The following is a 27796-nucleotide window of genomic DNA, read 5'->3' as shown; positions in this document are numbered from 1 at the left end:
GATTAAAGTCAAAATCCCTTTTCACAATCACAATTAGAATGGTCAATTCCAAAACAACCTGCAAAAATAATAAATGAATAAACCACCCTAAAACTCCCGTGTGCTACGTGGCCCTTAGGAAAATGATGATATTTCAAATGTTCACCATGAAGTATTTAACACAAATAGAGCAAAGAAAAAAAATCAAATAAGTAAAATTAAAAGTTTCCAGTTATTTTATAGAGCAAAAAAGCAAAGAGCAAGAGCTCAAAATAGGGGGCCATTACCAACCAAAAAACAAACTGAAGATGCTTAGAACTTGGCTGTGCACTGACATCCATTTTTTATTCTGCATCTTCAATACAACAATTTATTTGGATGCATGATGTGTATAGGTGGTTCCCCCAACCCCATACTGCTTAATCTGACCGGGCACCAGCAGGAAGCAATTAGAGTCTCCCCGCCAACCGGACCCTGGTCCTGCTCAAGAGTTCTTCCTGTGAAAAATAAATAAAGTTAAACACACGTTTGGGGAAAGAACAACTAGTCTTTATCACCAAACTGATTAAACTGTAAATTAAATCGAATTAATCACTTTCCGAAGCATGTTCGTGTTCTCAAAAGTAGAATCGTTCTTAGAGACCCAGCGCCCCCTTGTGGCGTGGCGACACCAGCGCGTCGAGGCTAAACGTGGAACAAGCAGTGGACCAAATCTCCTCAATAGTCACCTGCGATGTTTAGCCCGTCACTTCACACGCAAAGACATCAATTTGTCATCGACTTTGTCGTGAACAATAAGCCCCAAAAGGTAACGTGACTACCAGTTTCATGAATTATGCGGTTTCAAAGCCAAATTTGAGCAGCGTTCAAAAGCGGTTCGACGCCCTAAGGACGTATTTAACAGGTCTCAAAATCAAAAAGTTTGCATATGAATTTTGCTCGCTATGGCATGCTTTGTATGTAGTAATCTCATTTGTACGAATCGATGCCCCTACTCCTCCCTTCAGGTGGTCGACCTGGGGTGCTGTGAGTGCAAACTTCTCAAAAAACTCAAGTTTCACCGTCAAATGAAACTGCTGGTGGGGGTCGACATCAACGGCGCCACTGTGAAAAAACACATGTATGTGCTGCAATTGTCAACTCAATCTATAAATGCAACATGTCCGCTTTAAACTGCACCAGCCAATAGAAACCACTGTCATAGTATATTTTTGTCATGTGGTTTTGTTTTAACATTTACAGTAGTGAGAAAAATGTTCTTGTATGTGCATTCAGGTATGGATTAGCTCCTCTGTCGACTGACTATCTACAGCCAAGTGAAGACGAGCTGCGCATTGAGCTCTACCAGGGTTCTGTCACAGAAAAAGATGCCCGCCTTAGAGGATTTGATCTAGTGACGAGTATAGAGCTGTAAGGGGTTGTTCGATTATTGAAGTTTCTGTAACATCATCTTTTTTTCTTGTGTTTTTATTTCCCCACTAACTTGCTTGTTTTCCATTCCCATATTTTTTGATCCTGCGTAGCATAGAACACCTTAGTCTTGCTAGCTTAAGCCGCTTCTCGGAGGTGGTGTTTGGGTATATGACCCCGTTGGCAGTCATCATCAGTACCCCAAACTCTGAGTTCAACCCCCTTCTGCCTGGACTAAAGGGTTTCAGGCACAGTGACCACAAGTTTGAGTGGACTAGAGCAGAGTTTAAATCTTGGTAGGTTGGTTTTAAGTATTTATTTTCATTCTTTTTGTGTGTTGTGGACAGCTAAAATACTTATGGTAAAGAAAGGTAGTGTGGTAGTCCTGATAATAATGAATTGATCTCTCCAAAGGGCTCTGAAGGTGTGTAAAGACTATGGCTACACGGTGGAGTTCACAGGTGTTGGACCAGCACCGCCTGGCCAACAGGAGAGTGTTGGATTCTGCTCCCAGATTGGTGTGTTTCGCTGCCTGGGGGGTAGAGATGCCTGCGGGCCTTTGCTTGATGATGAGGATGATGTGTGTTCCTACACATTGGTGAGTAGACCTGGACTGGTCATTTCTGAGTTTGACTTGTTTGCGTTTAATTCAATTTTCCCATTATTCTTGTGTGCTTTGCAAATCATTTTCAAAGGTATAAAAATATATAATAACAAAAAACAGTAGTTTTAAATGCATGGCTGCAACATCTCTGCTAATAAATTAACTAACCAATCAGAGTATGATGTAGATTAATGTTGGGAGTAATTGGACTGTCAAAGGCAAGTCATATATTTTATAAGACAGATATTTCAACACATGTCTAAACACTAACTCACTTTAATAGGTGATCCTGCAAGGCACCTACAGTAAAAGACAAAATCCTCCCTGTGGTCTCATCAGAAAGGGTTTATGTGTCTTTCTGTATCAGCTCTACAGCGTGAACTATCCCAGCCTGCGTGACAACAACACCTTGCGCAGAGTCTTGGTGAATGAGGTGATGTTCTGGGCTGAAAATCTGAAGAAAAGGTTTGTGGAAAAGATGGCGGAAAAGGATGATGCTGAGCATTCGGCTGCTGTAGGTGCAGAGATGGAAGATGAGTCAGCAGGTGAACATCACAATGTTTGACATGCCTACATGATATTCTACATGCTTATTCCCGTTAAAAGTGTGTGCCCATTAATCTGACAGGGGAATGTGGGGCAGAGATGGGTGATTTCCTGGAAAGATGCAGAGGAATGCCAGAGGATCAGGTGTTTTGGGCAGATAATTCAGGGCAACAGGAGTCCCCCAATCAGATTAGGTATTTTCTTATTTAATAGTATTACAGATCATATGTAAATAGCATGGAGTCTATTGTAATTTCCTCATGTGTTCATATTTCTTCTGTCACTAGATCTGTGTCTATACCTCTGGCTGTGCTCTGGGTTTGTTCCCCAAAAATCAGCACCCTGAGTGGATGTCTCAATAATCTCAGGCACTTTCTCATGGAAGAGCCTAAAGTTACATTAAATCAAGATGGTTCTGCTGTCCTTTTACTGGAGAAAGGTATTTTAAAAATCTTAGCCAGAATTAATGTTATATGAGTAACAAGGCTTTGTCTGAAATCACAAATGATACAAAAATCACACTTTGCAATTGCAGTATCAGTGTTTCTCCACAAGGCGTCACTGTCGTTTCGCTCTTCTAAGAGCGTGCTTGCTTTACTTCAAACAATTGTTCATAGCTTATTGCAGTTAAGGCAACAATGCAGATCAGCTGACTTGGTAACGATTATTTCCTGTTTTGTTTACCCTGTATAACAACTAAATGGTTTCCTGTGTTTGACACCTGCCTCTAATTTGTTATCACAGACACTGAAGAGGACGCTGTTGATCTTGAGGACAGTGGGTTTGCAGAGGTGAGTCGGACCCCAAACAGGGCTGAACCAGACCAGAAAGAGGAGTGGGAGGCAAATATTTGAGCTGGAAGGTCCAGTCTTATTGGGTCAAGAAAGTTCAAAGTTACTCTGTGGCAGTTAGTCTTTGAGTTTGTTAGCTATTTATAGTTTTTTCTGTTGTATACTGCCCTGACATTATGACCTATTAACCAAGGCCAGTGAAAATAAACCATTAATTGACTGCTGAGATATACTCCTATTATGATTATGCCGAGTCAATAGTTGGTGCATGTTTTGAGGGTTTTAACTGTTTAATATAACAGTGCAAGTTACACGTGAAGCATCCAGTACACTTGGAAGCAAATATTGGTTGAAACAACAGGTTTGTAACAGGAAACAGTGTCAGAACAGTGCAATATCACTTAACAGAAGAATACGCTTTACAGTTTAATACATACAACAGCTTCACAGAAGAGAAGACGAGATCATGTTTGTAACAACATGTTAGGTACCAAGATGAACATACCTGCACCATACAGGTAAAACAAATTATTTGATCCATAGAATATAGAAGAGACTTCCACAGTAAATATAACAACCATTAATCAGACATTTTTTTAACCATATAGCAGAAACTCTTTACCCCACCAACAAAATATGGCACAACGTTAGAAATGAAAATAGACGATATCTTTAAAAGGTGGTTTTCAAAGCTGACAATTCAAACCACATCAAAATCGCAATGAGAATGCAGAAGATTACATCGTTTTGCAGACATCCGCTCAGAGGTGAGTATGAACCGACTTCCTCCATGCAAATGTGGAAGCTTGTTTGTTTCTGTAATGTGGAAATATTCACATTAAACAAGTGGGCAGTAACAAATCAGAAAAACAAAAGGTGGAGCATTATGCTTTGTGACCTAAAGCAAAGACACTCATGCAGAACAGACATTGTGTAAAACAGGACAATAATGTATTTTTAAAACGGCTTAAACTGCTGACACCAATAAATCACCTTAACTCTACTATGACTCTTGGCCCACTATGTTCTCTAGATTGCGTATTTCACCAGTAAACAAAATTAAGTGTACATTTAATGTCCTATTGGGATTAAAAATGCTGAATTAGCTTTATGTTTGCTTAATGGAATGGTCACTGTTACAAACCCATTCTTAACTGAATCATTTAGTTATTCATACAGCGCTCTTATCAAAGCTGTGGCAGTTGATAACTAGTCCTAAACTCCAAACAAACAAAAAGTATTAAGTGCATTCTTACAGGAATGAGATATTTCCAGTTTCAATGGCACCTCTTTTTCAATACTGCATCTCATTGGAAAGACGGTTTGATGTCAAACATTTCAGCAGGTGAATTAGATCCAGTTGAATATAAAAGATAATGTTGGTCTTTTGCTGCCGAGGACTTATTGTCTGTCTCTGTTATGTCACAATGCTAATGTATCGTTACTGAAACCATATAGTTACTGCAAATACAGAAAGGCAAAATGCAGTTATTGGACTCTGAATTAGCTTTAAGCTTTAAGTAAAAGCAGGATTTAAAATAGAGTATACACTGCAATATTACCTTTGGTCAAAGCCAGAGTCAACTTGACTAAATATGTTATGGTCGATATTGTAGGTGATTAGTATGTATTGATATAGGGGTTTGAAAACGATCCTTAGGAGTGTGTAGAACTCGAACAAGGACCCGTCTTGCGTCAGGTAGTATTACTGTGTATTCGAATGTTTGCGATTATGTCACATCTCTTTACTAATCCAGCAAGGAGATAATAAGCGGTGCTACTGCACAACAGATTCACAAACACATTCATACATCTGGCAGGTTCCCACATGAAAATCTCAAGTTTTAAAACACATATTCACCTTCAGAAGGCCTTCGTGTATAGGTGAATATTAATTAGAATGTCCTATCTGAAAGAAACCTTAAATGGAATGTATCGATAACACAATGCTCAAGTGTAGATATGCAGATACTGCTAATTGCACTGTCAGAAATTATATGAATACTTTGCTTGCTGTCCGCTGCCAAGCAAAACAGTCGTATTCATAGACGGCTACCTTTAACAGAAAAAACAAAACTAAATCAATGTTGTAGATATGAACACCTGGGGTCGCTCTCGTCACCTCAGCCGATTATAGTGGGGCGGACAGACACCGAGGTGATCAGGCAGAACCCGGAGGAATGCAGAGTGAAAATGCTGCAACTTGGTTGTTTGTTTTTCATGTCAGTCCACGTGAGTAAGGCTGCAGGTCTAACGCTTCATCACCACCTGTTCATAAGCACCAGCACCGACTCTGGAACGACAGCAAGAGATAGATTTAGTTGAAAAACCGGATCACGAACTGACCCAAACCACCATGTTGCTAAATGGCACTCCTTCCTGATCATTTCAAACATTCCTAACACTGATTATCTCCATGGCAACCTGAGTGACGGGTATACAGGGTCCCTTGACAACTGCCTTGAGCAAAGAAACAAGCACACAAGAGCTTCATCACAGAACACCTGCAAATGATTTAAACCCACAACTACAGTATATTTATATAACTGATGATGACAAAATCTATGCAAAGTGTGCCCTGCACTCACCTGGTGGGAAGGTGATGGCTTCCAAGGGCTGTACTTCCCCCAGGTCCAACAAAGAGACGCAGGCCTTCCTCTGTGACAAACGCAGCAGTAGCAACATTAGGTTAGTATTGAGAACCCACACCCTCCTGCATATTTCTCCTCAGAAGCAGCCAGTTGCTAGGCGATCTAAAAATAATCATATATTGACAGCGTCTTTCTTCTCCGGACTGAGCTGGATGAGACCTCAGGAAGAAAAATGATGCTCAGAAGCTATTAATAAACGCACAGAAGCTATTAAGAAATGTGCAAAACTCTAGTACAGCAAAATGGACAAAAAATTGGTTTACTTAAATATTTTGATTGTTGTCTGAGGCAGGCGGGTTTTGTGATTGCTAGAACAGTGTATTTTGGACACCAGAGCAGTGAATATTGTACTGATACCTTCTGCACTGGAGTCCATTAGGTTGGGTGTAAAGTCTTGACTCTGAAGTATTTTTTCCACTACATCATCAGCATCTACTCGTGTGTCATCCATTCTCTTCAGCTGAGACTCCATGGAATCCTGTTTGACTGGGTGCCTGTGGGGAGGATACCAGAGAGTCATTTCTGACTCCATTCTGTACTGATGCCCCCCCCACACAAACAAGATGCTATCTCCTCATAGTTGGTCCACTTTATTAACAGGATGTTACACAGGCGCGTGCAGGAAATGCATTTCTATTCCAAAATGAGCCGATCTTGAATTAATGAGACGATGGTGGAGAATCCTGGTTGGATAGTCTGCGCCCCAATCAAAGACCAACGCAAGTCCGATTTAAAAGCAGTGTTGGGATTGTGTTTGAGGATGTGGATTCTCCTTTAAATGTTATTTCAGTTCCTAAGAACACAATGATATTTGTGAACGAAAAAGCCTCTGTTCAGAAAGGATAATAAGCCCAGAGATTCTTTCCGCTGCTCGTTACTGAAAACCCAGCTGCATCCTGAGGTGCAACAAAGGTCGCACATGTGTCCACGTTTTAGCTTCCACTCCTCCATTTCACATTCGCTACCGACCACCATTAGACCACATTTTGTTTTGTTAAAACGACTTGGACCAACATTTTTCTCTGCCTTCGGCTCCCCGAACCTTCATCCCTATTAGTGATTCACCTGTTGAGCCTCTCACAGGATGAGGCACTCCGTACTGGAGTACTTGCTGGGTTGCTAGTGGCGGTGCCGGAGGTAGGAGCGGGGTGTTCGGGCAGGGCGGGACAAGCCCTGGGTTCTCTCTCTCTCTCTTCGTTGGGTTCAGGAATGCTGCCTATACCTGTGGAGGCGCTGCCGATGGAGTGGTTCCTCCTGTGGCTGAACTCTGACATGCTGGAAGAGCGGGAATGTCCTGTGCTGTAGCCTAACAGATCATTCAACAACAAATGTATTTAAATACAGTAACTTTTACATAAACAACTACTTGTTGGTATTTATTTTAGGGTTACTTTCACATTTTAAACCACCATCCTCTCTTTTTACTCAACAGTTCAGTAAATTTAGCCATGACAAACATGTCTGCAGGGCGCCGCTGCGAGGGAGCTTCGTCAGAGGGCACGAGCCCCAACGACAGGGAAGAGCCTAAGTAAAGAACTCTACACGAGGGGAGATGCGTGGTTGAATTAAAGAAAAATGAGTCATCTGATCTGCTGTAATACCCCAGCTTCAGGTTTGAGTGCTTCATCCAGGCTGCATTAACGTTATGCTTTTGCAAAAGATGGTGACATAACTGAGGCAACCTGGAAACATCTGCAATTATAAATCACTCCGAACAAATCTGTGTTCTACCTGAGAGCTTGGACTGCTGGCTAGCGTAGCTGGACGTCCGTGAGTGACCGCAACCCCCGAGATCTTCAGGAGCAGGACACTTCCCATCTCGGATCTCTGTTAGATGAAGAGAAAATAAACTAAGAGACAGAGGGAAGATATCCTGGATGTGGCAGACGAGCGTATATTGCAAATATCGAGTCAAGTTTCAATTGCAGCTTCAATGCTGCTCTGACTAATTTTAATAATTTATTATCGACAACAGATTCATCTGTATGATGGAGATGATGTGAACTTCAGCATCTCTGCAGTAATAGTTATGATCTAATTTCCCACGCAAAATTAAAGCCTACTTTGAAATACCTACAACAAGCAGGGCCATGATGCTGTTGAGGTGGAAGAGTGTCAGCTTGATCAAAACAGAAGAGCACACACATGGTACCCACATGTAATCGCACAACCCCCCAGACAGACCTATTTTTAACCGTGTTAGAGGGACTGAACAGATTGTAGCTAATCTACGAGGGAACTAGTTTAAATTATACATGACAGAGCAGGGCTGCACTCTGAGTTCCAGCAGGAAAAAACACTCAGCGGTGGAATATTTCACTCATGAACACACAAATCCTGAGTCAGAGAGGGGGGATGGAAAGAGGGGGAAGCCTAGCAGAGAAGGGTAGCTGCGATAGTAAAAGGTTTATGGGGCTAAATGGAGGATAAATAACTGAAGCAAGACTGTTCTGTCATAAGGCAGAAACATGACCGAACCACTCCTCAGTCTAATGAATCCCAACATGAACCACGCTAGAGTGAGGGTGAGTTGTGGGTACGTTCCCTGACATGATAGCCATCTACGTGTTGTTGAGACTTTTACCTGTGTAGCATAATGCGGCAACAGCCGGGGTTTCATTTGTATTAGCAGCAGGGACTACATGTAATCTGAGAAAAGGTCTACAAACACGCAGCGATGTACAACATGTGCAGAGTGCAGGTCATCGAAGGGTGTGCTGCAATCACTTTAATATCTCTGCACTGGCCGGGCTGTGAGCATGGCACTGACCTGTCGGAGGATAACGCTTCCAACCGTAAATATACCTTCTGTTGTACCATCCCTGATCAGCTACTTTATGGCCCAGCACGTTTGAAGCTTCTTAGGTGATTCTAATGAGGCAGTTATTTCCTTTTAATATGAAATGACAGGAGGGATGAGCTAGTGCTGTGCTTCTGAAGCTAAAGGGGGCAGAATGCAGGGCACAGCAGTGTAATGTGATGACCCTGATCTCACCAGAACTGCTTTTCTGAGAGTCTCCTCCCTTTCTCTCCTCCAGCAGACTATCTCCATCGCTCTGGATCCCGATCACTGTGGCTGTGGAGGGAGGCCTGGCGACACGGAAACACCAGTATTGTGTTAATTATTCAAGCGATTCTTCAGAAAACAACAGGCCGAAGCGCAGTGAGCGATACGAACAGATGGAAGTGTCCATTGATTGGATGCTGAAATGGAAAAACACAGTTTTTGTTTGTGTAAACAGGCTCATGATCTTTATCTAGGTCAGGTTTTGCCTGAAGGTTAAGCAGCAGTTTTCTTGCTGCGTATCTTTCTGATATAACTTTGTTTTACTGCCTCAGTCTGAAACAACTATTGATTCTCAGGGTGGAGTCTATTCATGCTGACCATTCTATTTTAGGAATGTTGTGGAGGTTTTCACAATATAACATAAAACACTGCGAGCAGGGTGGGTTTGGAGCACAGTGTTGACATTTTAGCCAACCCACGGCATCATTCTTGGACCTGCTCCCAAGCAAATGCTGCAGAATTCACTTACAATGTGACTTGACACAGTTCTGCTTTTAGCTTAGTAGAAAGTAAACATGGATGAACAAATGTGTGTCTAACAGAGCAGTTCCAGCCGTAGCTCAGCCATCTACCCGTACTCGTGACTGGCCTGATGGAGGGGTGTGAGAGGCTTCCGACTCCCTAAATTGCATTTTGTAATTTCAGGGTTCTGCCGCGTTCTGTCCGAAACCAACACAACCTCTCTGCTTCCTTCAAACCCCAATAACATGTTTGTTGACAAAGAAACTCAGCCCATCTTTCTGGGGTCATAGTGGGGATCAGATCGTTCATTTTCGGGTTAAACGTCCCTTCAGCAGAGCGTACCAAGTATCACTTTAACTTACGTTTTAAAACAGGGATCGCCGGACATCAGCTGTGTACTGATGATGACCTACAGAGAAAAAGAAGCCATTTTTAACTCTTTCTGATCATTTAAACTGAAGCGTGCTCCACCTGGAAGATGACCAGACAGGTGTGGCTGCTTTGCAACAGTTCTTAGGTTCACCTTGAGAATCGAGTTGTCCTGGCGGGTATTTTTGGTATCGTAGCCTTCCAGCAGACATCTGCGGGTTGTATTTCCTGAGCCGGCGAACTCTGCTAAATTCAGATCCGCAAAACCGAGCTGAAGGAGGAAAAGATGAGAAAGGGTGAACTCTGAGCGATCTCAGGAGACCGGAGATTCCATCCAGTCAGCACTCTCCAAGTCTCTGGACGTGAAATGACACGGGTCAGAGAACAAAACTGGAGGAGACTCTTGAAACTCAGGAGAGCAGCCGTGCAACAACATGCAGGCAGCTCAGGCCATCTGTGTGCTCAGGGCATTCTGGGTAAATATGGCTGATTACTGTAAATGCAGATGACCTGCAGGTTCGCTTAAAGGATGAGGGATCCACGACAGTATGGGAAAACTTACCTTAGCGTAGGCTTTCCCACCTTTCAGCTCCTGGAAGTGAGGAAGAGAAATAGAAAACTCGCTTAGTGGACTGACAAAAACATAGTCATGAGAGTTTCTGTTCCGATTTCAATGTTTGCTGATAAAATTGTTACTTTTTTGGTGTTGAAATTGTGTGAGCAGGAATGGGACGTGTACAGTTAAAAGAGTACCTTCCTGACGGACACGCGGCACACGCACGGGTCCAGCACGCCCGTCCCAGCGCTGGCGCTCATCTTGCAGGGGAACGAGAACCTTTTCCTCCATCGAACGCAGTTGGCCTGCACCGGCTCCCTGCAAGAGCAAATCAACACCCATCAACCTACGTTTTCACTACTGAACACAGATGAGTTCTGAACAAACCTGAACTACGTTTATTCCTCATCTGCTCTAATTCTGGCCTCCCGTCTGTTTTGGAAATGACTTTAAATATTTTACTGATTATTTTGACAGCATTGATGACCCAGCCCTTGTTACATAACAGATTTGTTGGTCCCATCGGAGCCCCGGATCTTTGGGCGGGGCCCTGATGGTCATTCCAAAGTCGAGTCCGAAGACCAGACCTTTGCTGTCGGGGCCGGTTGGCTGTGGCAGGACCTGTCTGCGGAGATAAGGCCTGCAAGGTCAGCAGATTCTTCAAGTCTCCTCATGAAGCCTCTTTCTACTGACTGAAGTGATTCACAAGTGACCAGAACTAGAATCACAGCAGCCCGGGAGGAGGAAACGCATTTACCACATCAGGTTATTCGACCTGGGATGAGCTGGTTTAGGTTAATTCAGTTAATTTTGCTCCTTTTTAGAGGCAACTCAGCAAAGTGCGCCTGCATAGACCGTCAGTCACCTGGTCACGGTACGTGTACACACCTGAAAACTGGAAAAACCACCTGTGGACAGAGGTGGGGGCGGAGCTTTCACGCTCAGCTCCCTGCACAGTCTTGAGATTCCTTCTCAGGGAGCTTAACCCACATTCTCACCCCCATTCATGCGATTCGTGTGACACGGCAGGGCGGGGCTAGTGCAGCACAAGTAGGTCACAGCACACCTTGACTTACATAATCACAAAGCGCACGTCCAAAGCGTCACCCCTGCCCAGGCTTTTAAACGCAGGGTTGAAGTTTGAGTGCAAAAAGAGCATGAAGCATTAAATAAGAACGTTACAGCAGATGTTGAGATGCGGATTGTGGACGATGGCGCACTTGCTTTCCTGTGTTCTCGCTGTGTTCTCGTCCCCCTGATCATATCTGTTATATGTGGTGCAATTTCAAAGAGTTGCGTAACACAAAAAGCACTTAAATACCCGTGGACATCCACTGCTGACATCTTTCTTTCTCTTGACTCAAGTCGCAGGGTAATGTGCCGAAACGCTGACTTTTATGGCCATTTTGTGAACAAGCTACTTCATTATAACTCGTGTTTTCTTCTGCTGGTTAAGTCAAATGCTGGATCTAAAGACGGCGGCGGCGGGTGTAGCTTCTTTTAGCACTCAAGCTAAAAAACATGTGCGGGAAGCCTCCTCTCCAAGGGTGAGATGTAACGGAGGGGAAGGCAGCATGCGTGCGTGGGCAGCATCGTGATACCCCAGATGGCCTCTGTTTCCCTGGCATCCACTCTCGTCCCACTCATCTAATCCACTCTCTCTTTTCTTTTCCTCGGGCTGAATTTAAACACAAGCAGAGGTTGTGGATGCTTCCAAAAAGAAAAGTGTAACTTATTTTTGGTTTAAACAATGACTGACAGGAAAAGGAGCTGTCAAATGTCCAACAGTGAAGCCCGGAGTGGTGGAAGGAGCTCCCCGCCACATGGACGCCACGCTCTTCTGTAAATAACAGCACATAAAACTGCTTCTCTGGTCCTTTCAGGTCTCGTGTTCATCTACAGCTGCTCTTTTCTGAGGCAGCTGTGGTCACACTTCACACGTAAAACCCCAAACATGCATTTCTTCGCATGAATTGGCTGCAGCAGTTTTCGATGTCTTGCAACAAACAACAAGTCTAAGTCAAATGGTACATTTATGCAACAGGAACCTACGGTGCCATATTAATGGGACAGTCCTGGAGACAGCTCAGACCAAAGAGAAATAAAACTCCTTTCTTTTTGTGGTTGAGATGAGAGTTTAGAGAAAAATGCAGCTGGATTAATTCATTCAAAATCAGACACAGAACAACGATAAGCAGATTTTTTTTTTCTATGTTAAAAAGACCTTTAATTTCATGACCTTAAAGGCTTTTGCAGAGTCCAGCCTGTCATTTTATAAGAGCTGCTGACAAGAACAGGCAGAAACCTGCTTATATAACAGAGCACAGCTATAAAATCCTCACCGGACTGCTTCTGAAAGAAAGGCTTTTGGATTCAAAGCAAATTTTGGATTAATGTGGAAGCAAAAAAACACTCCACAGCGTAAGGAGACGTCAATAGCTGACATCAATAAATGAATCATATTGACCCCATTGAGGAGCTATTTAATAAATATATTAAAACTACATCATTCTGTAAATTTGGGATTATTTCTTTAACTCACGGTTCATTTCACAAAGCATATTCTGTAACACACCTCGGTTCCCTGCATCTTACAGCCATTAAAGAAGCCAGAGGGCTGAAATCATGGATGAAGTATCTGACATTTCAAGCATAGCTGCTAATATCTGCTGCCTTAACTGTGACCAGTTGTTTAACCCGTATCATCGGCCTTCACCCTGGAACACCAACATCACAGTCAGCAGCCCCAACACGGGAAGATCGGCGTTCCGGGGTGAGAGGAACGGTGTCTTGAGAGGAAAATGGCAGCGTTTACGGCTGAAAATATCCTCCCTTCCCAAGAAACGCAGGTTTTCTTGTGCAATATTCACAGATGGCTATTTGGTGGAGCTGGATGGACAACATGAAGGCATCCCATCGTGTTTTAGGATCCCAAGTGATAACAAACGCTTTTCAATTGAGTCAATGACAGGAAGTGAAAGTCAACACGTTATTTATATTTACATCTCTGCGTCTCCAGCATTGTTAAAAACAACCTGGGCTAATGTAAAGCTGCTGCTCAATACCCTTAAGCTGAGGGGGTCAAAGGTGACCTGGGACGCGCGGGCGTGCGCGTGCACTGACTGACGAGCCGACACTTTCGCTTTATGGCGCTCGTGCGACAGGTCAGGTGAATTCTCATCAGCTAGGAAGTTAGCATGCAAAATGCTACCAGATGTCTCGTCGGATGTCCCGAAAAAGGGCTGGTTTGGAGTGGACACGCATCCGTGTCTTCTGTGTCTCCGCTTCGGGACGCATTTAACAGGGAGGATAGATTACATGTTAACTATAAAACTGCGACTGGCGCACGTCTGATCCTTTGTTAGGTAGCTAAAAAGGTAAGAATGTAGGCAAAGGTTGCGGAGACAATCCGTATTTGTTTTTTTAAACGACTGAATTGAGACCAAACATCCTCACCGAGAAGACTCCTCCGAGAACCCGCCATCCAGCAGCCTGACTTTACAAAATAGGACGCCGTTGACAAAGGGGACCGAGGAGAGCTCGTCCAGCTCAAAATCCACTTTGAATTTGAATTTCTTCTTTTTCATCATCATTAAATCCATACACAGTTCCGGGAAAATGAGAAGATGCTCAGATCTCACCAGCCGCTGACATTACCCCCTCATTGTGTTGTTGTGGTGACACAGGGTTGTATTTTGTGGGAGGATGGTGAAGCTCTTGGTGACAACGATCAAGTATGAAACAAACACTTACAAAATGGCGTACTGCTTCCGGTTAGGATGTCCAGTATAAAAGCATAGAGAATATTGGAATCTATCAATTAAAATACATCGCAAGTCACATGCTGATTTAAAAATATAATGCACGATTCTACACATACCTATATACGTCTAGCTTTTTTTTTTTAATTATCCTGTGTCTGGTATCGATATGTTTTTGTTTTATTAGTTTTTGTTGCTAGTAAAAGATCAGCTACTTTGCTAGCATCTTATAAAATGCAATTGGAAAATGAAACAAAGTAAATAAATATTGGTATAACTACACATTAATGTACTCTACATTGCATATGAAATGATTGTTATTATTTATTTTTCCAAACCATAAAAAAGTTATTTCTACTAATGTATATTATTTCTTCAGTTACACTATACGTCACAGACGTTATAATTTAAAGACCGAACATTTTTATTATATTTTTAGTATTTTAATTTGAAAATTTTAAACGGTTGTACAGTATTAACAACCGTTAGCTTAAAATGGAAGCCCGCCTCTCCTCAGCGTCTCCCTCTGGCGGCCATTCAGAACAACTGCAGCACAAAAGAAACAAGAGAAAATGAAACAGCTGTTATGCGTTATGTATATTTGTTGCCACCTGGTGGCACAAATGTGTACTCCGCAAGAAAGTCGACCAAGATCTTTTTGTTTTTGAGGATGTATGCAGTACAGTGCAGTATGGCAATTAATGCTGATAAGTGCTGCATTATATAGGTCTCAAATATATGAATAAAACCTCTCACCGTACAATGGTGAAGTTTGGGGGTTTTTTTGTGGTTCAAATCACTTGTCCAACGAACCAACGAACGATTTTTTTAATGGGTAATGTTGCAATCTGGCGAGATTCTTGTGGGTATGAGTCACAGAACTGAATCAAGGAGCGAAACGGAGCGTTGGACTGAACCGATGCCTGGCGTGCATGAATATGCATATTTGCGTAGACGAATATGGGAGTGTCGCGCCGCAAAACCACAAGAAACGACAACCAAGTTTTAGAGAACGAGACAAACCTTTGAAGAAGTTCGCTTTAAAAATAAATAAATAAATATATATATATATATATTTAAATGCAGAAAATCAAGCTATTAATACATACCGTATATGGAAAGTAAGCGATAATTGCTGTTGCTGGCCAAGGGTGTGTCTCTGCTCTGTCTGCGGGCCACCCAGGAGGAGGTCTTTAGGCAAACCCAAGCTCTCCAGCCTTGTGTTTGGCACTGGGATCCTACCTCATTAGCAAATCGCCTCTTTATTATTTAAAACTGCACAGTTCTTCGGAATTGATCCGCTTTCCTTCCTGCTGGAGTCACGCGGACGCGCAGCTTCAAACCAGAAGTGCCAGCGCGGAACCTCTTTGCGCGTTCGGTGTGTGCGTGTGGGGCTCTGCAGGCCGTCTCTTCCGTCTCGGTGCAACTATGTTTCAGATTGTAGGGAAGCTGTTTTTCCCCCACTGCCGGTGCGCCGCGTCCCAGGATGGCCCCAAAACTTACGAGGAGTTGTTCGCCAAACTGGACGCCAACAAGGACGGAAAAGTGGACGTGTCCGAGCTGAGAGCTGGCCTGGCTGCGATGGGCATCAAGTCCGGGAAAGGAGCAGCCCAGGTAGGCTCAGAGAAGGAGGCGGCTGGGTTTAGAGGCCCCATGTCTGGATCAAATACTGTGTAGAAGCGCATTCCTGAAGGGAAAGACGCGTTTATCCCAGTTTGGATTCGAGTTTGCGTGTGTTTTAATGTAATCTTTTAACAGGATTAACTCATTTCATCATAACATTTGATTTTTTTTCTCATGCAGTAATGGATTACAGTTTATGTATTGATCTCCTGTCAGATGAGAACAGACTGTGTGTCAAAGCCCCCAGATGTGCTCACACTCAGGACAAGTGAAGCCACAGTGTCAGGAGGCAGTAATGTGACTCTTGTATAGGCCCTCATTTACGTTCTATTACATATCTGTCTGCAGACATCATTTACTTTAAATATGTACAGATAAGTGATGTATTACTGAGCGACTGGCAGGTATTTTGGTTCATTAATGCACTGCCAACACAAGTAAATGGTAAATTCACGCTAGTTGTTTTTTGTATGTTATCAGCATGTTTCCGTGTCAACATTTACAGATATAATGTGTTATAACCAAGGCCCAAATTGAGTCACACCGTTGGATTACTGGGGTCTGATGTTGCGGTTGAGACACCTCAGAAAAGCTGCAGACATCGCTGCCATCATCCAGAGCAGCTTCCTCAGTACTTTAATTAGCTGTGGTTCACGCTGGTGTGGAGCTTCTGTTAAAATGGAGCTAAAAAAGTGCCCCCCAGGGTCTGTCTGCAGCTTTGAGTTGCATCACATGAAATTAATCAGCTGCTGAAGTTAGATTTCCATGCTCTGCATAGTTTTGTTTAGCTTTATTTCAATTTTGCCATTAACTCTAAATTTCCTAAATAAAAGCCACATATAAGTTACTTTACCTCCAGTTTCTCTAACCTTTGAGATCATTATAACAAAATCAGCTTTATTGACTTGTTCCAAGCAATCAAATAGAGAGCAGCTCCTCCTCTACCTTTACAGACTGCCCTGGAGCAAGGCATCCAACACCAAACTGCTCCAGCAAGTGCCAGCATTCTGCAGAGCACATCCTGCTTGTTGCATCTCCCAAATATCAGTTAGATGTTGAGACCTTTGGCAAAGCTGAATACAACTGTCTGCAGTGAATATCTGCCTTTTCTGCCAACGTTGGAACAATTTGAGGCATTTAAAAGCAGGGCGGGTGAACAAATCACAGGCAGGAATTTCACACTGTTACAAAGTTCAAACTGTGGGTGGAGGAGAGCGTTTATTGTTGGTCTCTCCTTGGCTGCTTAAATAATCGTGCAATCGATCCACTGAGGGATCAATTTAGTAGCGAGCGGAATTCTGGGCTGTTACATCAGCTCTGATCAGCAGAAACATCCGTCTGCTTCCGCTCTCGGTAAAAAGAAGCTGAAAATAAAATTCAAAGGCAAAAGAGGTCGGCTGCAAAAACTCGCCAGACTGAGTGACGTGAGTGAACTCGGATAAGGTAGAGAAGGAATATCTCTGTTGTTCTGCCACGAGCTGACAGACACAGGTGCCAGTGGGGGTGGTGGGGGGGGAGGAGGAATGTGCTAATATGCTGCGTCTCTCCCTAGAAAATAATTTCCTCCGGTGACAAAGATGAGGACGAAGGGCTGGACTTCAGTGAGTTCAGCAAGTACCTGAAGGAGCACGAGAAGAAGCTGAAACTCACCTTCAAGAGTTTGGACAAAAACAACGATGGTTAACAGGATTTTTAGTTTCTTAACTGTGGATCAAAATGATATCGGGGAAAAGATGTAACTGGGTTTTTGGCTTCCCCCCCCCCCTCTTCAGGTCGGATTGACCACACGGAAATAAAGCAGTCACTTGCTGATCTGGGGCTGGACATCAGCAAAGAGGAGGCAGAGAAGATCCTGCAGAGGTAACACAGTCGTCTTAGGAGCCTTTAATGGAAGCAAACCTGTGAAAAGATTCCGTCTTTACGCATTAAAATTTAAAGAAAAATGTTAAAGGTGGGGTAGAACCAGTGTGAGGGACTGATAACAGTTCAGTTTGTGCATGAAAATGTGCTGATAATTCTTGATAAAGCACCGACAGAGACACTTCTGACCCGGCTGAAGTAAATATGAAGAGAAGAAAAAAATATACTGAGTTTATTAAAGTAAATGACCTTATTTAAATCTGCATTATTGTAACAAGCATGGTAATGTTAGAAGCTGTTATCTGTAAATGAATGAAGAAGAACATAGAAACGCAGATAAACAGGTATTTTTTATCTTTTGATTTCTCAAAACACTCGGTTCATTGATCAGAATCGACTGAGTGAATGTGCAGGGATCTCCCCACCGGAGATCAGGAAGTTCTCTGCCGTCGAAAGAGTGAAAAATGGGAGCACGTGCTTCCAGTTTCTCTACACACACTCCACCAGAGTTAGTCAGGCTTATGAATCACACAGCGTTCACCCCCGTCAGCATGAAGCTCCACCAAAATAAGCACACACACCTCCAAAAATGGGAAGTGAATAAAATCCCTTTTTCTATCAATGAAGACACACTGGTCCGTCCCCTCGTTGCCTGTCAGATCCAATTGAAACAGGGTCTGTGTGTGTGTTTATTTTGCACACACACAATATTTCATGAAGATGTTGAATAAAGACGTCCAGCAGTGATGAAGCCTGCGAATCAAAGAAAACTAAAAATGAGCCTTTCAGCACACACAAAATAATCTGGAGGAAGGAGACAGAAGAAAGACTGAATATGCATCAATAGTCTCCTGCTTTGCATGTTGTCCGTGCGCCTCAGTGTTGCGGTTCCAATCGTGCACATTTGAGATGATTGATCAATAAATGTACGTTTTGTAAGATTTTAGAGAGATGACAGCTCCTCTCTTCTGTGCGTGCAGCATCGACGTGGACGGCACCATGACGGTGGACTGGAATGAATGGAGGGAGCATTTCCTGTTTAACCCCGCCACCAATCTGCAGGAGATTATCCGCTACTGGAAGCACAGCACGGTAGGACCGACGGCGCCGGTCCGTTACTGACACGGAGGATGTTAAGACGTGACCTGCAGGAAAGACAGGAAACAAGTGGTGTGATAAAGATTTGTCATTTGGAGCTTTAAAAAAGCTTAAGTTGGCCTGAACTGGTGTAGAAAAGAGCATTTCTCATGTGATGGTTGTTTGCTGTGGTGCCCAGGAGGAGGAGCATTTAGAAGCAGACCGTCCTTCCTGTGAAACCAGTTTTAATTAGATACCAAATGGTGTCAAATGCTCCAAGAATAACATACTTTTAATTCCAGAGAACACACTGCAATTGTCAATTCTTGTTGGAAAGTAGCTACTTGTGTTCTCACTTTTTCTTTAAGATAGTTTTTCTCATGACAGGTTGTTTCTGAAATATAGTTTCAATCAATAGTTTAATGGCGCTGCTGACATGGGTGACCTTTGTTGATTATATCTCACAATAAGAAAGTCAGACTAATGCAAGTAACTAATTAGAAATGTTTGGGTGCAGTAGTGTATTTTAGGAAAGTGTATTTTATGAGAGATTTCCCAAGTGTTGCAGATTAACATTTACAGAAATAAACCTGCACAATAATTGCATGCAGGGAGCCCAGCCAGCTCTCAGTCAGTGGTTAATCCCTAAGGTTCACACCCTGGCAGGTTACACTAACCTGTCGCTGCTAAACTGAGGCAGAGATCAGCTAATTTCAGGCCCAAAGACGGATTAACGTGGTCACTGTGATCTAGACGGGTTAGTGAGCAGTGAGAGGGGAGGACCGCCAGCTCAGAGTCGGAGGATCATAGATGCCACAGGTTCAGGTTACTTTGGATTCTTCTTTTCTTCCTTCCTGCTGGATCACAGCTACAGCAACATCTGGCTGGACGCAACGTTTACTGGTTTAAAGGATTCAGAGCAATCTGAGCCTCTGGTTGTAAAGGGGAGACCACTGCACCGCGCGGTGACGTTGCCATGGCGCTGCTGCAGCCCCAACAACAGCAGCAGCAAAACTGGTTTTTCATTGACTTAGAAGATGATGGTGGGATCTATGAGGTGGAGGTGGACGTGGTAGGTCGGTTTATTTAGCTCCGCTGTCCCCTGGTTATCGAGGGAAACTTGAATTATGTGTCCTAGCAAATCCTGTCTGAGAGTCTGTTTCATGTCTGTTTATTACTGCTTTTACACAAAGGCACAATAGCAGCAAATTTACCTCATTTGGCTTAAACCCAGAATGTTCTGCTCTCATTCTGTGACCATAAAAGATACTTATCATCGCATTTGCTACGTCGGATACTCGGTTTTTCTCTAAAAGCACAAATTTATTCCAAAATAATGTCAGCACTGGTGTGTTTACACACCACATGAATGTTGTCAAGATAGACTCAAATCCACAATTGTTCTTATTTGCATTGTTGAATTTGGAAATTAATGAAATGTCAATTCCTTCTCATTCACATCCTCATTTAAGTCTCAAGTTTATAAGATAAGAAAGACTCCAGTACTTTTTCTTTTAAGAACCCATCTCTAATAGGTCCAAAAATGATTCGGAATGTGTTTTTTTTCCACCTTTTACTTCAAAAAAATCCATATTTAATTAGATTATTAGAATGGAAGGTGAAGATCACCAGATAGTAACCATGGAAACATTTTTCTGATGCAATATGGGAGCCTAATTTTACATATCGGTGAGAGAACAAGATTCCAATAGAAGTCAGATTAAGTGATTTTGTCTTCCGTGTACTACGGCTCTTTATCCAATTATAAGCTGCGCTGCAGTTTTGTGTAACATCTGATGAGGCTTTGAACGCAGCCTGGCGTGTCGTTGTGAGGCTGAGACGCTGACAAGACAAGAAAACACTCCAAATAAATAATGCTGCGTTCCGCAGGTGCTGGACATTGGCGAGAGTCTGGCCATCCCAGATGAGTTTACAGAAGAGGAGAAGACGAGCGGTCTGTGGTGGAAGCAGCTGTCGGCCGGGGCCATGGCGGGCGCCGTGTCCCGTACAGGCACGGCTCCGCTGGACAGGATGAAGGTGTTCATGCAGGTGCGTCAGAACCCTCATGAAAACCTTTAACATCCCCTCAGTCACATGTGAGGGTTAGTTCATTTTTAAAACGTTGACCTATTTCTAATATTCTGGTACCTTTAGGTCCACGCGACCAAGAGCAACAAAATCAGTTTATCTGGCGGCTTTAAGCAAATGTTAAAAGAGGGAGGCGTGACGTCTCTGTGGAGAGGAAACGGCATCAACGTGCTGAAGATTGCCCCGGAGACTGCCATTAAATTCATGGCTTACGAGCAGGTATTTCCAGCTGATCTTCAGTACACATCTTAACCTTTGCTGAATCTGTCGACCGCTGACGCCGGTAACATTCTAATCTGCTCTGACCTTCACGCCGCTGTTGTGTCTAACAGTACAAGAAGCTGCTGTCAAGTGAACCGGGCAAGGTCAGGACCCATGAGAGGTTCATGGCGGGATCGCTGGCAGGAGCCACAGCACAAACAGCCATCTACCCCATGGAGGTGAGCGCGGAACGTGTCCTTGTAGGGATGTACTGTATGACCTGCTCAGCTCTGCTTCCACAAGCATATGCTCAGTATCAGTTTGTTTGCATTATTGCTGCCACTAAAGTCTGCTAATTTGCCTCCTTGCAGGTGCTAAAAACACGGCTGACGCTGAGGAAGACGGGACAGTACTCTGGAATGTTTGACTGCGCCAAGAAAATCTTAAAGAATGAGGGTGTGAAGGCGTTTTACAAGGGTTACATCCCCAATATCCTGGGCATCATTCCATATGCTGGTATTGATCTGGCAATCTACGAGGTACATGTGAAAGTTTAAACTTTAGATGGAGGCCTACATATAATCCTCAGATGTGTACTTAAACTTTCACTGTCACACTTACCAGAGCTTGAAGAACCTGTGGTTATCAAAATACGCCAAAGATACGGCCAATCCCGGCATTCTGGTGCTGCTTGGCTGTGGAACCATATCCAGCTCCTGTGGGCAGGTGGCCAGTTACCCTCTCGCTCTGATCCGAACTAGGATGCAGGCACAAGGTAATCGCGCCCTTTTCAAAGTTTTCCAGAGTTATTCTTGAAGCATGCCAAAACAATGAAAAGATGAATGAAAGCAGTGTCATTATTGTGAATTATCTTATGTTTTTATGCAACCTTCTACTCTTTAAATGGAGGTTACAGAATCCTTAGCACACTTGTAATATCGTACAACTGCTTAATAATCAACTGAAAAACAAAAAATGAGGAATAAAAGTTGTTGGAGACGCGTTTTCTTTTAATGCAACTAATCATTCGACTGTTTCGACAGCAGTTTCCAAGCTTGCTACATCACCAACAGTAAATGTGCAACCCCCCCCCCCCCCCAGCCAATAATTGCTGATAACATCCACCTACGTCAGATTTTAAATAATGGTTTTCAAAATGTCCTATTTTAATTGTTTTTGTTCTTTTTCTGCATTTCTCAGCTTCCATTGAGGGCTCCAAGCAGATGTCCATGAGTCAGATAGCAAAGAAGATTCTGGAAAAGGAAGGATTCTTTGGACTGTACCGCGGCATCCTGCCCAATTTCATGAAAGTCATCCCGGCTGTGAGCATCAGTTATGTGGTGTATGAGAACATGCGTTACAGTTTAGGTATCCAAAAGTAGGGAGAAGTCATTTGAGAGCCAAGAGGATGTTAGTACACATTATGAAGCCCGAGCAAATCCTCCTGCTCTCACACAGGTGATACAAATGTGTCATTGGAGATGTTTTCCAGTTTACTGAACACTGGCCATCAAACTAGCAAGTTCAACACTTGCAGACACACTCAAAAGGCAATTGATATTTCAGTTCTTTTTATTTGACGTCTTGTTTCTGTTTACCACAAAACCAGACACAGTCTTGTTTTAAAAATGCACTAAAAATATATTTTTTTCCCAAAAATGCCTTTATACTATCAGAGCGTGACACTTGCTAAAGGGGTTTGCATTTATTTTGAAAATTCACAAATTTAACTGTTTACAAAAAAGGGTGGGGTTTAAAATCCAATACTGTATTTTCCCCTTAATGTTTTATACTTTGAGTGGTTGGGGCTTTTGGAAATATTTAGTGTTTAAAAATAATTACGGATGCACTTTGCTGTCAGAATTTACTGGAGCAGTTTAAAAGTGGTTATTACTGCAGCTTATTTGACCTTAGATTGGAGAAATGTGCCTTATGTATTTGTTGTCATTAGATATCTTATCAATTTCTATACCTTTCATGTTTTCCTAAATTTCAATCATTAGATCCTGATGTTTACAATATTAAAGACGTTTGGATAGAAAAGTAATGGGCTTTGAGTTTATGTTCATGTTATTTATAATGTATCTGGATAACGTCTGTCCTTCATTGATACAAATACTGAGGAAATGGCAATATTAAAATATTCTGTAAACCAGGTAGCCTATTATTGGATGCCAAGAGTACAGATTACACTACTTAACATCTTATGTAATAGGTGCGTATGGCTGAATTAAGACGTCTAATCTTATCCACGTAAGAGGACACAGTGTTTTTAAGAACTCCATTTAACATATTCTTTAAATCCAACAGAAGTGTCACAAAACAAAGGAAAGTTACAGAACTGTTTGGGTATAATTTAATCCCAGAACAACTTCTTTTCTGGGTATAGTTGACTAACAATGAGAGTCCCAACCAGAGAGAAAAATGCCACTGTGGTCAGAACAGCACGCAGGGCTTTGAACCAGCTGGGGTAAGTGGGCAGCAGAGACAGATCATAATGCAGCGATATTCCAAGTCCCATGATGAGCATAGTGAGAGCAGGGGTGACACTGTCACTCATCAGCATTGTCATCCATGCGAGCAGCGACGGGATCACACTGTTGGCCAGGTTGATCCAGTCAGGTTGAGCTGGACTGCTCTCAGGGAGCGCGAAGCCCCAGCGTGCTCCACCCAGGAAGGAAAGTATTGATGCGCCATATGCCAGCTGAGCATAGGCCAGTTCTGGACAGTAGATCTCTCTCACTCCCATGATCAAAACTGGAGTCACAAAGGGGATGAGCCCCGCAAACCCGAGAGTCAGTGCAGGCTTTGGGCTTTTCCACAGGTCCCTCATGTCATAGCGCAGCAAGTCCAGCTCCCGAGGAGGAGGCTCGGGCTGTGCACGCTTTTTAAATCTCACAGCAGAAGAGTGGACATGTTGGCTCCACACTAAAGAGGGAGCTGGAGAAAGCTGGAAGAGTTCCACCCTCTTCAACCCCAGGGTAACACAGTCCTGTGGAAAATGTCTCCTTGCTGTCGAAGCGAGACAGCCATTCAGCCTGAAACCACCCTGGGAAGTCAAACATCGTGTTTGAATACCCCCCCACTGGGCTAACTGAAAAAAATAACGGAAAAAGAAAAACCATGAACATCTTTTATTGCAAACACAATAGATCCAAAATGTGAACAATATATATTTTTTTAAAGGCCAGATTACCTTCCGGGCTGCAAAGGCAGTTCTTTTAAGTACGACTGAGAACATCTGATTAAAGAGTTGACAAGTTAATGATTGATGACTGAAAGAGAAACTACAAATATTACATACACACCATATACGCTTACCACTATTTCGGATCAAAATCCTCAGGAGATAGCGTTTGTATCATTCCTTAGGTCACCCAGTGGGAAACGGGGAACAACAAATGATGAAACACACCGGTACGTCACGTTTTTCTTCCGTCTCTACTAACATCCTCAATATGTGGTTCCGGCAATAAATTGTCAAACTGAACATACGGCTGACGTAAAGGTTGAGCTTGAAGTATCTGCCAAATTTTTGTTGGTTGTTTTAATAGAATAAAAATATAGATATTTATCTGTATGAGAACAAAGTATTAGTAGTTTATGATACATCATTCTTCATCGATTTTAATGCACGATTGATTGATTGATTGATTGATTGATTCATTCATTCATTCATTCATTCATTCATTCATTCATAAATTTTTTTTGAACATGCAAGTGAAAATAAAGACATATAAATGTGAGAGATAATAAGTAAGACCAGACAAAATGTTCCACATGCATTTTTATTATACATGTTAAAAAGAGTAGAAGTGTAACATACTAAAACTGCAGTCACAGTTCTTTAATCTCATCTGGAATTACAGCGTCATCCAGTGCTGCTCTCTGGTGCTGTCAGGTAATTAGTCCAATGCATACTTTAATGCTTTCTTGAACCATGATGATCGTATTTTCTCCCCAGTTATTTTGACTAACTGTGCTGTGTGATTATGTTACTGAGAATATATTTGTGTGATTAAATATTAATGATATACAGTATCTATTAAACGTTAAATAGCATGTAATCTGATCATCGACAGCTTTAAAACATAACAGTTCCCACATTTGTATCACAAGTGTCGACACGTAATGAAGAAATAAAATTAGCGACAAGAAATACCTTGTTATGAGACAAAGAAATAGACAAATCCAGTTATTTTGTCCATTACCAGTAGATGGCAGAACGGTATATTTCATGAAGGCTTTGGAGCCAACATTGGCTTTTATGCAAATTTCTTTGTATTTAGAAAAACTCGAGCAAAAATTCTATTCCATATCATCTCCCCTTTTTCCAGTATGATATTCATCGGCATCCTGTACAGCACAAGTAAAATCATTTTAATCGAGTGGTTATTATTGGTGGATCGACATGGTAATCAATGAGCATTAGGCTGGAGAATTGAGAGCTCTGTCACTTCACAGGGGTGTTCAAAGAAAGGACACACAATGTAATCAATGAGCTCTTATGCATTAGACACTACTATAATCTTCAAACATATCTTCTGACTCTTCTGATTTTTAGACTGCTCCATTCTGAAACACACAAAACAATGAATAAATATGTTTTCTCTCTTACACCATGCATACTATAATGACCATTAATATTTTAACCTGAAGGGAAAATAATTGTATTTTCTGTAAGAGAATTTTTCTTGCAAATCCCTCACTTCTGTGAGAAAGTGGGCTGTTTAATCTTTATTTCTTACTTTTTTTCTTTACTTAATATTATTGTAAAATTAAATCCATGCATGCCTTCAAAATAAATGGCATTGCTACACATTCGACTGAAGTAACTTATCTTAACCTAACCACTTACCCCTCCACAGCAGCCACAGCAATCCCCGCATAGAGCTCCCAGCAGGCCGTTCACCACCTGCACAGCACACAATGCTATCTGGATTAACCCCATGACCAGCAGCACCGAGAACAGAGAGAGATGCCAGGACACCACACCATCTGGCTCTAAACACCGTGACCAGTACGATGTGTTGGACAGGTAATCTCTGAAAAGGATGAAAAGTCAAATGTAAGAAAAGTCTACATAATAATTTTAATTTTTTTATTTATTTGTTCATATGTGTCTCACCCATTAGAGAAGGGCACACTCCATTCCCTGTGGGTCTCGTTTTTGAAAACCAAACACTTGGGTCCATGATTTATGGCCACAATAGAAATGATAAAAGAATAACCAGCTCCCAAAACACCTACACCAGCGAAGAGTATGGAACTCAGCATCTACATAGACAGCAAGAAAAGTGTATTACTTGAAAATACCCAATTCAAATGAATGACAATCCCCTAATAGAGTAATTAAAATTAGTTGGGGGGGGGTGTTTATAATTCCAGCATTTATTGCTGTTTAAATAAGAGAAGCAGTGTATAGTTGTGTTTGCTTAAAATAAAGGAGAATAAACTTGACAATTTAACAAGTGACACACCGTGAAACCACTGACAGAGTGCAAATAAAACCACTGCAATGACAGTAAACCCTTGTATAAACAAGTTATTTGGGTTTTAGTCTATATATTTTAGTTGCTATCAAAGAACAAACATATGAGGTTTTTTCCCTCTTTCACTCCAAGTGAAACTATGGAAAGCTGCCAATTGCTGTCATAAATCTGTCCAGAAACTTTTCTAACTTTTAAGCCGCAGCAAATTTGTTTGATTTTTAAATGTGGAGTAAAAAATATTTTTCCTCACAGCAAATCTCCGTCCACAGCTTTCATTGCCACAGCAACCGCAGCAGTCATTGTTCTTCAAACCAAGAAAGACCAGAGCTGGGAAGATCATCTGTTAACCAGGTATGTACACACAAACACACACACACACACACACACACACACACACACACACACACACACACACACACACACGAGCATCAAACAGTTCAGCTTTGTTGTTCGGGATTAAACAGGGTAATACTGTACTATATATACTGTATCTTTGACATTACATAAAGAATAACATAAAATTAATTTTAATGTGCAATTTGTTGCAGATGTAATCATAATCATTAAGAATTTTTTTTAAATAAATATTTTCCTTTTCCTTTACTGTCCCTTCAAACCACAGTACAAGCTTGTAATAATACCTGGACTGTTGCTATTACATAAATTAATTGTTTTCTCTGATATTAACAATGAATGTGAGTTAATAGTATTGCTGTAGCCCCAAAATTGAAACATCAGAATACCTTTGTACTGACATAAAATATGCATAATTGGATCCACACCATTGCAGAATACTTTAATTATTGCCTTTGCCATTTCATTGTACTCACCAGCACTCCAGATCCAATAATACCTCCAAAGTACCAGACTTGCACTGTGATATTGTCTTTATCCACTGAAGTTCCACCAGGAAAGAAGAGCAATATGTTACATAGCACACACACAATAGACAGAGGCAGCAGACTGATCCCCAGACACTTGGCAAAGCCACCTGAACACATTCTGACCCGAGTTCTTCAATCTCTTAATAGTACTTGAAATTCTCTTTTGGTTTATCTTTTGATTGATTTGAGATTAGAATCTTCTCAAATTTACTGAATTATCTGAATGACCCTTTCTGCTGCACCTGTCCAGAGTCTTTGGGTGGCTGATGCTCCAGGTTTGCCTTTATATCCCCCTCCCCACCCTACCTGTCTCTTATCATTTTGCAACAGCCAATTGCAAATTGGCTTGATCAGAGACCACATTAAGGATAAAGG

At 42.2% G+C, this 27796-nt stretch overlaps 5 protein-coding genes across 6 annotated transcripts; 2 read left to right on the top strand and 3 right to left on the bottom strand.

The window, feature by feature from the left end:
• The first annotated feature begins 634 nt into the window (after positions 1-634).
• On the top strand, positions 635-3556 carry henmt1 (HEN methyltransferase 1). Its single transcript, XM_003974378.3, has 9 exons — positions 635-787; positions 987-1099; positions 1255-1389; positions 1503-1685; positions 1804-1987; positions 2361-2538; positions 2622-2733; positions 2827-2978; positions 3284-3556. Exons 1-9 carry the CDS (start codon positions 713-715, stop codon positions 3391-3393), a joined length of 1242 nt encoding a protein of 413 aa, XP_003974427.2. The 5' UTR covers positions 635-712; the 3' UTR covers positions 3394-3556.
• Positions 3557-3921: 365 nt separating this feature from the next.
• Positions 3922-15435, bottom strand: fam102bb (family with sequence similarity 102 member Bb). 2 transcript variants are annotated; one of them, XM_029827812.1, is made up of 11 exons: positions 15306-15435; positions 10633-10753; positions 10442-10471; positions 10034-10150; positions 9873-9919; positions 8977-9071; positions 7713-7808; positions 7047-7287; positions 6339-6475; positions 5919-5988; positions 3922-5623 (listed from the first exon to the last, which is right to left on the bottom strand). In XM_029827812.1, exons 2-11 carry the CDS (start codon positions 10693-10695, stop codon positions 5581-5583), a joined length of 939 nt encoding a protein of 312 aa, XP_029683672.1. In that variant the 5' UTR covers positions 10696-10753; positions 15306-15435; the 3' UTR covers positions 3922-5580. The 2 variants fall into 2 exon arrangements, with proteins under 2 accessions (XP_029683672.1, XP_011613375.1); XM_011615073.2 differs by lacking the exon at positions 15306-15435 and adding an exon at positions 13892-14157.
• A 160-nt stretch (positions 15436-15595) lies between these two features.
• Positions 15596-23088, top strand: LOC101062048 (calcium-binding mitochondrial carrier protein SCaMC-1). The gene is made up of 10 exons (XM_011615074.2): positions 15596-15810; positions 17372-17498; positions 17592-17679; positions 18660-18771; positions 20647-20805; positions 20911-21063; positions 21177-21284; positions 21417-21584; positions 21670-21820; positions 22246-23088. The coding sequence occupies exons 1-10, from the start codon at positions 15625-15627 to the stop codon at positions 22425-22427; spliced, it is 1434 nt and encodes a 477-aa protein (XP_011613376.2). The 5' UTR covers positions 15596-15624; the 3' UTR covers positions 22428-23088.
• Positions 23089-23257: 169 nt separating this feature from the next.
• On the bottom strand, positions 23258-24519 carry LOC101065929 (transmembrane protein 69-like). Its single transcript, XM_011615075.2, has 3 exons — positions 24367-24519; positions 24242-24286; positions 23258-24139 (listed from the first exon to the last, which is right to left on the bottom strand). The coding sequence occupies exons 2-3, from the start codon at positions 24284-24286 to the stop codon at positions 23402-23404; spliced, it is 783 nt and encodes a 260-aa protein (XP_011613377.1). The 5' UTR covers positions 24367-24519; the 3' UTR covers positions 23258-23401.
• Positions 24520-24823: 304 nt separating this feature from the next.
• tm4sf4 (transmembrane 4 L six family member 4) lies at positions 24824-27683 on the bottom strand. The gene is made up of 5 exons (XM_003974380.3): positions 27368-27683; positions 26788-26877; positions 26174-26322; positions 25904-26090; positions 24824-25620 (listed from the first exon to the last, which is right to left on the bottom strand). Exons 1-5 carry the CDS (start codon positions 27536-27538, stop codon positions 25606-25608), a joined length of 612 nt encoding a protein of 203 aa, XP_003974429.1. The 5' UTR covers positions 27539-27683; the 3' UTR covers positions 24824-25605.
• Positions 27684-27796: the final 113 nt, after the last annotated feature.

This window comes from Takifugu rubripes, chromosome 20 (assembly GCF_901000725.2).
Source record: "Takifugu rubripes chromosome 20, fTakRub1.2, whole genome shotgun sequence".
NCBI lineage: Eukaryota > Metazoa > Chordata > Actinopteri > Tetraodontiformes > Tetraodontidae > Takifugu > Takifugu rubripes.
Note: the sequence above shows the minus strand (reverse complement) of the source record. Positions and strands in the feature narration are given on the sequence as shown.